This window comes from Ciona robusta, chromosome 10, assembly GCF_009617815.1.
Source record: "Ciona robusta chromosome 10, ASM961781v2".
NCBI lineage: Eukaryota > Metazoa > Chordata > Ascidiacea > Phlebobranchia > Cionidae > Ciona > Ciona robusta.
Window position 1 is genome coordinate 4,139,048 of NC_143244.1, and position 13,621 is coordinate 4,152,668.

The 13,621-nt window shown below is 36.8% G+C and overlaps 2 protein-coding genes across 4 annotated transcripts; one reads left to right on the top strand and one right to left on the bottom strand.

Moving 5' to 3' along the window:
* Positions 1-47: 47 nt before the first annotated feature.
* On the top strand, positions 48-1,825 carry LOC149729689 (uncharacterized). Its single transcript, XM_089886797.1, has 3 exons — positions 48-857; positions 1,055-1,154; positions 1,717-1,825. The coding sequence occupies exons 1-3, from the start codon at positions 675-677 to the stop codon at positions 1,797-1,799; spliced, it is 366 nt and encodes a 121-aa protein (XP_089742923.1). The 5' UTR covers positions 48-674; the 3' UTR covers positions 1,800-1,825.
* A 2,043-nt stretch (positions 1,826-3,868) lies between these two features.
* On the bottom strand, positions 3,869-13,203 carry LOC149729690 (uncharacterized). 3 transcript variants are annotated; one of them, XM_089886785.1, is made up of 8 exons: positions 12,349-13,203; positions 11,547-11,727; positions 10,631-10,747; positions 9,735-10,500; positions 9,317-9,439; positions 6,410-6,543; positions 5,816-5,914; positions 3,869-5,149 (listed from the first exon to the last, which is right to left on the bottom strand). In XM_089886785.1, the coding sequence occupies exons 2-8, from the start codon at positions 11,716-11,718 to the stop codon at positions 5,085-5,087; spliced, it is 1,476 nt and encodes a 491-aa protein (XP_089742911.1). In that variant the 5' UTR covers positions 11,719-11,727; positions 12,349-13,203; the 3' UTR covers positions 3,869-5,084. The 3 variants fall into 3 exon arrangements, with proteins under 3 accessions (XP_089742911.1, XP_089742912.1, XP_089742914.1); XM_089886786.1 differs by having other exon boundaries at positions 9,317-9,436; positions 12,349-13,197; XM_089886788.1 differs by lacking the exon at positions 9,317-9,439 and having other exon boundaries at positions 12,349-13,191.
* Positions 13,204-13,621: the final 418 nt, after the last annotated feature.

Genomic DNA, 13,621 nt, shown 5'->3' on the forward strand with positions numbered 1-13,621 from the left:
CCAATCCAGTGATCACTAATGGGTTGTCCAAAATTTATAAGCCACACATCAAAAAAGAAAAAAAACATACTTGGTAACTCGTAAGCTGACACAAGGTGTATGAAACAAAAACACCCGTTTTAACCAAAGTCAGTATATACGGTTTTAACGATTCTCATTTTCCGGCCACACGAGGATAAAGTAAAAAGTTACGTACATTATACATCGTTAAAGATATCTAACCTCTAGTAAATTTCTACCACGGACAAGATTTTATTGTGCAAGAAACAAAATTTCGATTAAAAAACATAATTTTTAACAAAGGTACCAGTATATTTTCTTTCAGGAACAAAATATACGTATCAGAAACAATATGTTCGTAGCGAAACCAAAATTCATTTATATTTTATATACGAAAGAACGTTTATTATGTACATAAGCGTTGATATCATCTTTAAAAGTAAAATTTAATTACAGCTGGGTATTTTCCCACGGTGATTGCGACACAATTGGTTTAAATGACGTCACAGTTATTTGATTGTGACGACATTGCGTACTTTTACCCTTGTTTTTAATCCAAACTTGAAGTTGTTTTACATACAGCAGCAGTTTTGACAATTTTTTTCGAAAAACATGGCCCGCACCAGCGGGAGGTAGTGGTTGATTTGGACCTGCAAACTTGTACCAAGTATGGAATGGCCAGAAACCTGTCTGGCGAAAAAACTGCGAAAAACTGGGTCAGAAAGAACGATGCGTTTTCTAGGATTTCAGCCTTCTGCGGATTACTTTTATTGGCTGGACTCACGAATGACATTTGTCAATACACCTTCATGGAAAAGCCGCTGGAAACAACGCAAGATTTTACATACATTACCTTGGTAGGTATTTCTCCCAAATTTACACCAGTTGACTTCAGTTTCATTTACCAGTTTCGGAAATAAAAGTCCGAATTATAACCATGGGCTTTACAACAGTCCTCTGTCTATATTATTCTCCAAAACTTAACCAATTCTTTGTTTACCACAACGCGAATAGTGATATGCTTTGCACAGGATGAAAATTATATTTTTACCAGGTTTTACACATCCTTTCGTTCCTTACTTCTGTCCTTGCGTTCGTCTTCTCCACCGCTCGTTATAAAGCGAGGACAGACCGAATATCCTGCATGCTTATAGGTAAGATTCAGCTGTTGTAAAAACATAGACCCATGTAATATATATATCACATTGCTAGTACTGAAAAAAACACAAAAAATCGGCCTGGACACCAACTAACGTGTACCCTTTTCCTTTCTATATAGCTCAAAACTTTAGATCAATTTTGGGCTGAACAGCAGTTAAAGCACATATATAGCGTCCACATTTGTTTGTGAATAAAAAAAGTCGACCCGGTACATATACTGCTGGAACTTATAACACTTCCATATATACCGACGTTGGCTAATACTAGCGCATTTTGCTGTGTTTTGATTTTAAGTAACATGATATATAGTAGAGTGGAGAAAGATGGGACACCTACTCATTCTATATCTCGTCCCATTTGGTAGTAAACAAAAAAATTAAAGAATTATAAAACCGTATACCCTCACAACTCCCATGGACCGCGTTGGTAATTGTTTAAAACATGATAAGAGTATTTGGATAGTATGTGCTTTGTTAGTTGTTTAAAACCGTTGTCAAGGTGAACCACTTCCCCACCCTACTATGGCCTACTTATCATTTTTATTGTTTTCACCAGTGTGCAACGGACTGCTGTTTCTGATTCGAATTGTATTGGAGCTTACCCTTATCAACTACAGACGAGAGTATTACAACTCATGATTTAAAATAAACGCAATCAAAATAAACCGCACAAACAGTGCGCTGGTTTCGGCTATTTTGACAGTTATCATGCAGCTAAGTTTGTACAAGGTTATTTTAACGTAGCAAGCTTTGATTTAAGTCTAAATGTCCCCGTAACACTTTGCCGGCGACTGGTTGACGCCTGAGAGTTCGGCTGTTGAAGCGAACGTCTTCTGTTCACTTTCCTACGCATGCGCGCTTCGCACCATCGCCGGACGAAACGAAAATCTTTTCCGAAAAGACTGAAGAAACCAATAAATGTCCCGTCTTCCATCCACCGCTCGATTAGATGTACCAGCAGGCTATCCACGTGACCGCTCATGACGTCATCGTAGTTTTTCCGCGCAGCGACTTGAAAGTCTAAAATACATTTCCAAAACATGCGTTCATTATTTTTATCTTGCATGGCTGTAAATTTTAAGCTATGCTAGAGTTTTCCTAACTGGATTCTAAATGAATGCAGCTATATAAATCTATATATCCGAAAACCGGTACAAGTCTATATGGGAACATTTTGTGCTGTATTAGTTTGACCATTTCAGCAAGTCTGCTGGAGATAGCCTATATAAAACTCACTTTGTTCTTTGTAACACACCCAGCAATATCGAATTAATTCTTCGTCACATTGTGGACGGTCGGTGAAAGGAGTCAGTGACGATCGACTCATTTTGCAAAAGATTTAGTCAAAATAAGATGTATCCACACGTGACAACTAAACGCATCCACAAATCTAAAAAATGTCCAGTGCCGTAGCACTGTGGTTGGAAGACTTGCCACGCTTGACTGTAACACAGAGGTTGTAGGTTCAAGGCTCGTCGCTGCTAGGGGTGTATATATTTTGGTTAGACCATGGCCAACTCAACGTATTAAGTAGGCTATGGGCAAGACACGTTAACGGCAATTGCTCCAACCCAGTGGTCACTAATAAAAATTATCAGCCATACAGAAAAAACAATCGACAACAAAGTTATGTACATATATAAGTAATTGTAAGCGGGCACGAGATGTACAAGACAGAACACCCGTGTCACAAATATACTGTCGTGTTTCACGCGAAAATGAAGTCTCTGTCTGGATTTTAAGTGCAGTTACAATAAATATTTCAGTAAACTTAAAATAATTATCGAATACCAGCTTAATATCTGTCTTTAATAAATCCTTTCGCTGCTTGTCGGTATTTGGTGGAACATCACTTTCTCTGCACAACTGTAGGCCATACCACGTACTTAAATAGCCGCCTTACTTCTGATGTGGTAAAGATTGAAAGGTTTTACCGGAGATTAGAGTCGTGCCGATTCGTGTTTTGTGCGTCTTATACACATGCGCTCCAGCAACAATGCCATTCACGAACACAACAGTTGTGATGTTATTATTGAACTTCCAATGCAAACAAAACACAGGGAAAACTAATCCTATAATCTTAAACGTCAGCAATTGGCGATAATGCTCCGAATAACCGAGATGAGACAAGATAGGGTGGCGCTTGGTAACGTTAAATATGCTAAGTGTATGCACTTTTTATTTTGGTAGGGATAAAATACAATGTTTCGATTTATAGTAGGGTGGGGAAGACGGGACACCTTTAGCACATAATTTCAAATTACATACTGATCGTGTTTTAAACAATTAACAACGGTCTATTGGAGTTGTGAGGTTTGATAATTCTATTTTTACCACTAAATGGGACGGGAAAATAGAATGAAAATGTGTCCCATCTTCCCACCCAACTATATACCCACTTGGTGCTCGAATGTGGCAGTTATACTTAAACTTGTACGTCTACTATTTCATATACTTCGCATTGCAGGTGATGCTCTTTACAATTTTGTCTGACAGTTTAGACAACTCCCATTAACCATTGCTTTGGAGCTATTTTCATTATTTGGGGCTATTTCCACGCCCACCTCGGTAGTAGCGTCGAGCATCGGAACAGAACCGCTTTAGTTACAGTGCGAGCACTCTTAACCAGTAAGCTTATTGTCGGACAGAATGCCGTACTGTTTACTCGCAAGAAAAAAACCTTACCAGTTTGGGCAATTTCACGGGAATTTGGAGCAAAATTTTATTTTGTACTTTGGTTAACTGGATACAATTAGTTTCTCAGAGCGGCCGAGAAATTATGTCGGAATCAAGTTTATACATATATGCGCAGTGCATGGTAAATAATAGTATTCAACTGCTGTTACGATATGGATCGAACGCCTTTATATACTATGGGGCGGCGAAGTAACAGAGAAAAAAAAATATGACTTTAAGACAAACTTATAAACGTGTCGACTGTGAGGCGGCCATTAAATTAACGTTTTGGTTAAAACTGCTCGAAGCTTAGCTTGGCCAGTGGCGTTTATGTCTCTATAAGTGGCTATCATGACACTTGTTTGCTCAGTAACAACAGAAGACAAGGTGTTGACACGCATGACAGGTCTCGGGAGTCACGTGACGCAGTCACACGTGTCCGGAAATACGCGAAACGACCAATTATTCGTCATAATGCGCTGTGTGCGCTCACCAATAGCTGGTGCCAGCAACTTAAGTGCGGGAGATGTGACAAACACGACGTGGTCAACAACAGCGGCCCCGCGGAAATAGAATTATAGATATTTGCATTAATTAGGTCGCACAAGAAATAACAAAAACGGGGAAACACAAAGGTCGGACAACTTCACCGCAGTTTGTTGGGAGCTAAAAATCGGTAAAACTTGCAGCGTGAGTGACGTCATTGTGACATCATAATTTAAAATATGAGATTGTACAATGCGAGGATAAAGCGACGGACGATTCCGCTGCGACAAGGCACGGAAACGCATGCAATAAGAGAGGGAGGATGTTGCGGTAAGCGGAACAGCCCAATAAGAAAAGCAGGGAGTGAAACGCGACGAATGGAACACCAGCGGGAAAGGCTTATATTCTCGTTTCTTTGGCAGAAGCAGAATGACATCCATCCTACACTGCCCAGTGCAAACCGAGGTCCAAGTGCAGCTAGCGTGAAAAATAACAAGGCAAAAAGAAATTCCCTATGTTGAGGCCAGCAACCAATCCCGAAAAAAATAGTTTTGAAGAAGCATTATGACATCACCAAACTTGAAAATTCCTACAACGAAATCTAGGGAGACTGTCACAAGATTAGACCAACAAGATTAAAGGCTCAAGTTAGGAGCAAATTTTAAGATTTTTTTTTGGATTTCAATTTTTCATCATGGAAGTCAAATCTTCATCTCTTAGTGGAGGACTTTAAACATCTTCTTAATGATGTTGCAGAGATAATCATGCGTGCATTGGAGGGGGAGGAGGCTGGGAGGCGGGGACACGACGCTGTGGATTGTTGTTACCTGAACAAAGATAATTTTCATCATTTATTCAGTAGTTAAAAAATAACTTGCGTTCACAATGCAGCTTAAAAGCTATTTGTAATGTATGGAATCAGTCTACAGTACACTAAATTAGGAAGCATTTTTTGTGGGTATTTTCATGTTTTCTGTTATATCAAGCCTCATTTCTCATATATGACCACTTGACCGGTAAAGAGTTCTGTTCTGTTACTTCTGCTACCAAGCATAATTTAAACAATCTTTCAACGGCTGATCTTATATAAAAAAAAAGAAAATATGATTGATTAAAAAAAGCTTATCTACTATGATGTGTGTAAGGTGTTTCTGGGTGGCAGACCAAACGTTGATAATACACTATATGTTTTTTCATACCAGATGAGCTGATAAAAAGTTAGCATACTAATTTCTCACAGGTATATAATATTACAATTATAAAGAATAAAAAAATGCCCCATTTTGTTCACAATTTCATAAAAAAACACCAACAGACAGCAGTTCATATCACTAAACTGTATTCTCTTTTTAAATACATTTTTTGTGCAAAAATTCAAAATTTCAATAACTGTTTTTTTCCATGGGCCCTAGAAGCCATATGCCATATGGGCCTGGAATTTAGAGTTGCCTTATTATCCCTTACAAATTTATTAAGCAGTAAAATAATTTTACCTTTTCTTGGGTTGTTACTTGGGTAGGTCTTGGGTGACGGAAAAAATTGCTCTGGTTGTGGAAGGTTGGTGTTGAAGGGAAAGCGATTCTCTAAATCCTCTGTAATAGAAATGAAATTAGTTGTTATTCATGCTTTAACTGGGTATAAGGGATCCCTGGGGTGCCAAAATTGTTTAGGAAAAAGTTGAACGAATGTAACTTACTTTATCCTCGCGTGGCTGGAAACGACAGCCGTTATAACACGGGTGTTCTGTTTCATACACGTTGTGCCAGCTTACGAGTTACCAAGTATGTTACTTTGTGGGTGATTATTTTTTTTTTGGATTTTTCATGTGTGGCTAATAATTTGGACAACTCATTAGTGACCACTAGGTTGGAGCAATTGTTGTTATGGGTCTTGCCCAACGACACATATGCCCACAATGGTAGCAGCGACGAGCCTTGAACCCAACTAATTACGTTACGGCACCAGACAAAATGACAGTTGTTTGTCGTTATATACACAATGCATGTAAAACTACTAAGTAAAAAAACTAAATAAATTTATCAGATAAAACGTGGCTGTTAAAAACCCACAATTAGGAATTACCCCACCTTCATCTGTTACATTAAGTGCAGGACGAGATTGTGGGCCCCGATAAGCAAGACTGTTGTTGTTTCGTGTTGGTGGTGGGGGAGGGGGGCCTCCTCGTGAATCGGGGCGAGATGGAGGAGGTGGGGGCCGGCTCCTGAAAAAGGGGTTTGGGGTAAGAAGGGGTATTTTTAAAGGGATGAATATTTAGGTGTCTTTTTTTGGTTTACGTTTAGTGGAAATTATTTGTGTATGGTGGTTGTGGTGATGGGACAATGAGTTTCATTTCTGTTTTAAGAAAATTGATGAAAGAGAGGAAGTATGAACAGGTACTTCCCGTTAAGGATGTTATGATGAAACCAGATTAAAAAGATTAATTTTTGGATTTTTTTTTAAATTCCCTCTCAATTCGCATACTTTCAGGGTTTTTTTTAAAAAAAAACTGCTTACAGTTTATTTGTATTCAATATTACGGAATTATTGACTTTTTTAAATAAAACTGACTAAACAATCCACAAAAATTAAAATAAAACTATTTCAACAGTTTTCCTAAAATAGATATAAAAACATCCACCATAAAATTTAAATTTTCAATCTGGTAATGTAGTTTATTTAGTGTTTTGTGTGAATAAATAAACCTTATACATGAGTGGGGGCCTACGGTGAAATATGAAAAAAATAGATAAAAGCATAAATTTTAAATATGGTTTACTATGATAAATGGGTGTTAAAATGAAGGTATGTTAATTGTTGAATAAGTTCTTCTATTGTTAAAACATGTTTTAAACTATATAACAATACTTTTAGTATGCACCGCAACACCACAGCAAAAAAAGCAGAAGTGGTAATAGTAAACATTTTAAATTGCAAAGTTTTACTACTGTTAAAACATGTTTTAACTGCTATAACAATATTTTTAGTATGCACCGCAACACTACAGCAAAAAGAAAAGCATAAGTGGTAAACTGGTAATACTAAACATTTTAAAATGCATGGTTGCAGCATATCCACAAGCACTTTGTAAACAACAATAAATGATATTGTATTTATGTGTAACATGGTTGCACTAATGCAAATAACACAGGCAAGCAGCAAAGCGATAGTAGTTATATTGTAATGTGAGGAAAATGCTAAACAAATTTGCCTACGGCTGGTAATATAAATAAAAATGTTCTGTCTAGTGTCTACTGTGGGGCAAACAATTAATTACGCTTAATTCTTAAGACTTAAAATAGGCACAAAGCATGTACATTGTAACTATGTGATTACTGATTAGTGTTGACAGTTTAAGTTATCAATCAAAGCATTACAATGTAAAGTATGCTGTAGTTTTAACATACTGAGTGTGACTCATAATTTTTATATAATGTTTAATTAGAACAGTCATCCTAACTCGCTTTAAATAGCTATTAAACACTCATTGGCTTATACAGTTCAATACAGAACATGAAGCTACGGTTCCTGGTAAAGTACAAACAAGCGCTAACATGCAGATTTGCGGGTATAGCATACTTAAAACACAACAAATGGCAGTCTATAGTTAACCACATACCCAACTCACAAAAATACTCGTACCACCCAAAAGGTATTGAATTTTTGTTTCATACTGTTACCACACAAATTGACACATAATGTCAGATGCATCATGCATACAAATGACGTATATTTCATTGTAACTCTAAATTAAAGACACCATAGTGTTATATTAATCAACTGTTAAGAGACACCTTATACTTGTGAATATTTATTATTTACACTAGTAATTAATACTGTAAGCGTTATACTTAGCAATATGCGTATTATAGTAGGATGGGGGAAGATGGGACATTATTTCATTCTAATTTCTCATCCCATTTGGTAGTAAACAAAGAACATTCAAAGAATTATAAATCCGTATCCTCACGACTCCCATAGATCTCATAGATCGTTGTTAATTGTTTAAAACACGATCAGGATATTTGGACTAATAAAAACTACTTTCTGTTGTTAAATTGTAACAGGTAACAGCACACTCAAGCCATTACAAATTTAAACAACCCTTTGTGGTGTTTTAAAGCATACATAACAGTTTTATGACCTTGTTTAAAAGCAAACTGACAAAAATGGTATTTTATTAGTCTGTAAATTAGTTATGCTAGACATTTTACATGATAGCAACTAAAAAGCAATTTATAAAAATATATAATTTTAAAAACTAGCTATTAAATGTACCAGATTTATAATTTAAGATAAGAATATTTAAAGCATTGGTAATACAGGGTCTAAACATTACATAACACAGAAACTTATTTCAACAACTTTTCTCTTAAAAACATAACTTGTTGCTTTTTTATATGATGGTGGCAAGCATGAATTTTTTTTGCTATTGAACTATTACATTAGCTTTAGTGCCGATTTTAAGAATAGAAAACCAACTCACCAACAAATATTCTAATACTAATTGAACATATTAGCCCAAACTCAACAATATGTTATTAACATTACACTATTAGAGTAGTACATTACCAGAAACCAAAAAAGTACCAAATTAGTGAAGACATATATGCTACTGCACTGCGGAAAGACTGTGTTTTAAAACTACTTATTAAAAAGTAACTACTATTTTCAAATGACTCACTTAAAAAAATCTACCGTTTTAAAATTACCCACTTAAAAAAAACTACTGTTTTCAAATTACTTACTACTTCTAATTCTACTTTAATATGCTGTAAAACATGCACACTGTATCTGTGATACCAGCTAACACACTATATATGAAAACCACCATGTTAGCTTTAACAAAATCCCGAACCCTGTTTCTAAATTAAACAAGTCATGCGAAAACATGCGGCAGTTAGTGCAGCTCAAGTTCGGGAAATGCTCATAACAGCAGCAAGAAAAAAAACTTCGCTGCAAATGGAATTAGGGATGTTTTTTTTGGGATGCAAAACCTTATCGAGGAGTTGTGAGAGGAAAAATCCGGCGCTGAAGGGGGTGGGGGTAACGAACGCTCGTGCATTGAGGCCCTTGATCCAAAACCTACTGGAGCATGAGAAGGGGAACCTCCATACCTACTTGTTAAGCATGGGAAACAAGGGGTCACCAATAGTCGATACTGTTAACTTGTTAAGTGCCATTGCAGGGCAGCTATGCTATAGTATGGGTGTAGTGTTACTGTAGCACTAAGTATTCTATGGAGTATACAGTAAGCAAAAAGTATATCTAAATGGTAAGGTTATATTGAGACTTGAGATGTAAGAGTAGTTGTTTGAAGGGTGTTAGGGTAATGGGCCAAATCTGGCCCCAAATCCCATGTCCTCAATGACCTCACCCACACAGAGTAAAAAAGGGGGGGTTGTTTTATTGTACCTGTCGTTTGTTGGTCCGTTGCTCATTGGTGGAGGACCACGAGCAGGGGGAGGAGGAGGTCCTCCTCGACTGCTCCTGTTTGGAATGCTGGATGTTGGAGGGGGTGGTGGAGGACCTTGGGAGTGTAACTGGGACGACCTGCGTGCACTGCCCTCCCTGGAGGGGGGAGGAGGAGGTGGATTGGATGACGGACCTCTGCTTGGTGAATTGAATGATGGCTGGGAGTTTGGTTGGGATCGGTTAGGTGGAGGAGGAGGTCCTCCTCTGTTATGAGATGGAGGCGGCGGGGGTCCACCTCGGCTGTTCATGGATGGTGGGGGGCCTCTAGAATTAGGGGGCGGGGGGAGGCTACTATTTGGCCTAGATGATGGTGGTGGCCCACCACGAGAGTTTGGGGGTGGGGGCCTTATCCCGCTGTTTCTTGAAACGCTTCCGGTATTTCTTGCATTTGGAGGTGGAGGATTGTTATTTCTGGATGGGGGAGGTGGAAGATTACCAAATTGTCTTCCACCGGATTTCCCTATTGTGTCCGGCTTGTTATGTGATGATGGAGTTGGAGGTAATCCTCCTCCGGAGTTGTGATTTTGGAAACGGGGGCTACTTGATCCCATACTTGGACGAGGACCCATCGGGAAGCGAGGGGGTGGAGGATTATTGTTCCTGGATGGGGGAGGCGGCCGGGGTCCTCCGAATGAAGGACTGGATTTGGGAGCAGAGTTTGGTTTCGGCATTGCTGGCCCTCGACCAGGAGGTAACATTGGTGATCCTGTGCGTGAAATAAATCTCTGGTTAAAAAATATAAAACCAACCATCAAGTGGATAGGGGGCAAGCATGATTAGGCGAATAAATTTGTTCCCCATTGTATAGCCTATTACTTATCAATATAAAATCAAACCTGAAGAAGCATTAGTTTTTCTGAGCTGGGGCATTCCACCCGCAAACATTCCTCCCATTCCTCCTCCTCCTCCTCCTCCTCCTCCTCCTCCTCTTCCTCCACCTCCTCCTTTTGGAGCTGAAAATCAAAAAATTAAGTAAACCCAAATTTACATGTATATTAGCGGTGCTGCCAGGGGAATATGTTTCTAGTGTTTGCAACCAAGCTTTTTATTTTTATTTAATTTAAAATTCAATGGATTAAAACGCAGTTGCGATATCTATTATCTAGTTCCTTGTTTTGGATAAGGTGTTTCCCATGAAGGTTAGATTAATTAAAGGGTAAAGTTTGAATTCCTCCTTATGTTTTTTCACTGTGTCACTGTATAGCCTATACATTTCTTTTTACAAATTATAGGCTTATTACAGAATTATGAACCTTTAAAACAGTACATAATAAAACAAATTACTTTATTCAGAAGATAAGTAAATGAATAAAACCTATTATGTATATAATATATTTGACTAAGTCATGTAGAGTAGACTATAGAGTTACTTATACATTTTAGTCTTACAACAGAAGCTTGTAAGTCTGTTTGTTTAAATATTTAATATTAAAAACTTCAATTATATGATTTCCCAACACATTTTAGGTATATATATATAACAGTCAATAATGTATACTACACTTCCTCAACAATTTTCAGAGTGTTAGTTTAAAAAAGTATTTAAATATTTTTTACAGAACACTCAAGCCCATTTATGTGACAGTATTTTCCCATATAACTTTTCAAAGGTTTTTTTTTAAAAAACCTACTAAAAATATAGGCTAATGGAAATGACTCACTGTATTTTGAACTTTATTTAAATTATATATAAACATAAATGATAATGAGATATATATTTAACATACTTTTGGGCCATAATTATGTACATACCATCAACAACAGGTGCGCTTCTGTCATTAGTGACTGTTTTCTTCAGTTTAGCTCCTTTAAAGTTACAAATATCATTGAGCATAGCCCCTCTGTCCGTTGCCGCTTTCTTGTTTAGTTTAGGAGGGGCTGAAGCAGATGGGGCCGGCGGTGGTGGGGGTGGGGGTGGCGGCATGTTTGTCACCTTTGAATTAGGATACATTATATCATAAGTTAAGCAGTGTATGCCAATGTGTAATTAAGCTAAGCAATGATTTGATTTAAGGCTGTAGCAGATATAAAAACTGCAAACGACTGATTCGGCCTATACAATGCTAACAAAAAAAACAGACAATTAAACAGGAAAGTAGTGGTTATCACACAAGATTGGTGTTCACATTGCATTGAAATGTTTATGTCACTGTTTATTATCATGTGACTTTTTATCATCACAAAAAATCATCATAAGCTATATTATTAGTTAAGCCAATGCATAGACTTATTATATTTTGCATACATTGGTTCATGTAGGCTTTAAATAATATAATTGCAAGTTTGCAACATTGTACAGATACAGTTTAGTTATTGGACTACAAAAGTTTAAAAACTGCATAAAAATAAATTAATTGGACTTTAAAAGTGTGAAACTGCATGAAAATAAATTTATTGGATTTTAAAAGTTTGAAACTGCATAAGAATAAATTTACGGGACTTCAAAGGTTTGAAAACTGCATAAAATAAACTTATTGGAATGATGGAACTTTAAAACTTTAAAAACTGCATAAAAAATCAGCAAATTTAAACAATAGCATAAGAGCCAGCATACTTGATGGTAGATCTAACAGTATGACGTAATGTGGTGCTGCAGTAGGATGCCTGCTTGTGATTTCACTTCCTGTGGACGAGAGGTGACGTGGGTTGCTGCTTTTAAAGTTTTGCTCTTTTTTATTTCAGCAGCTTTTTGCTATTAAGCCAAAAATATGGTTGAAATGTTATTCCATTGATTCATGGGCCAGTTGACATTAATCCACTTTGGTTTTAAAGGCTTCTTTTTTCCGATAAGTCCTAAACCTAACAACTTACACCTGCGGGGGAAGATTTGCATTTGAATATTATACATAGTTAGTACACGGGGTAAGATGGGGCACCTTTAGCACATAATATCGAAATATCCTGATCGTGTATTAAACAACTAACAACGGTCTATGGGAGTCGTGAGGATACAGTTTTAAAATTCTTTAAATGTTCTTTGTTTACTTTAAAATGGGACGAGAAAACAGAATAAAATATGTCCTGTCTTCCCACACTACTATAATATTGGGTAAAACTTTGAATTAAACAAACACCCTTATCCTGACATCAAGGAGAAACATTGTAGGCTACATAACAACCTGTCAATAAAATGGTATAACATTGAAAAATACATTCTTTTGACCTAATATTTGTAACTTGAATAATTTAAGTATTTTTGCAAAAAATCCCTGACTGATAGTTAAGAAACAACTGTAATAATTTACACAAATCTGACCCTGATCTGGTACTTAGTGCTTACAGGGTTGAACGATTCTTGTGTGAAGAAATATAGTAAGTGTTAAAGTATCTGCACTATCTGGTGCTGGTGCTATAAAAACCTAACGGACAAAAGTAAAGTCTAACCAACTGTTTAATAAAATATATATATTTCGCCTAAATAGTATTGTCAGTCTCTAATTCAAATAGTTGGAAAAGATTGACTGAAAACATTTTCAATTTATGGAGTTACTTAATATAGTAACTTACAAAGCATGTTTCCTATACACCAAATTAACTGCAAAAACATTGAATTAATTAATCACACCTTATTGAAAGTTACGTATTATACCACCAAGAAAAACAGTATTATTATACTAGACACCATACAGATATCACTGGCCCACCATTATCAATGCAATACTGTCTTAGTAGTATCGATCAGTCTGGGCCCCCATAAACATATATAGGCTACCAAAAATTAAAAAAGGAAATTAAATTGGTTTAATGGCCACACAACAGCCAAACAATTACCGACTAGATTTTTTACATACAAGCAAGAGTAATTGGGCATTTTTAGTATATTTCTT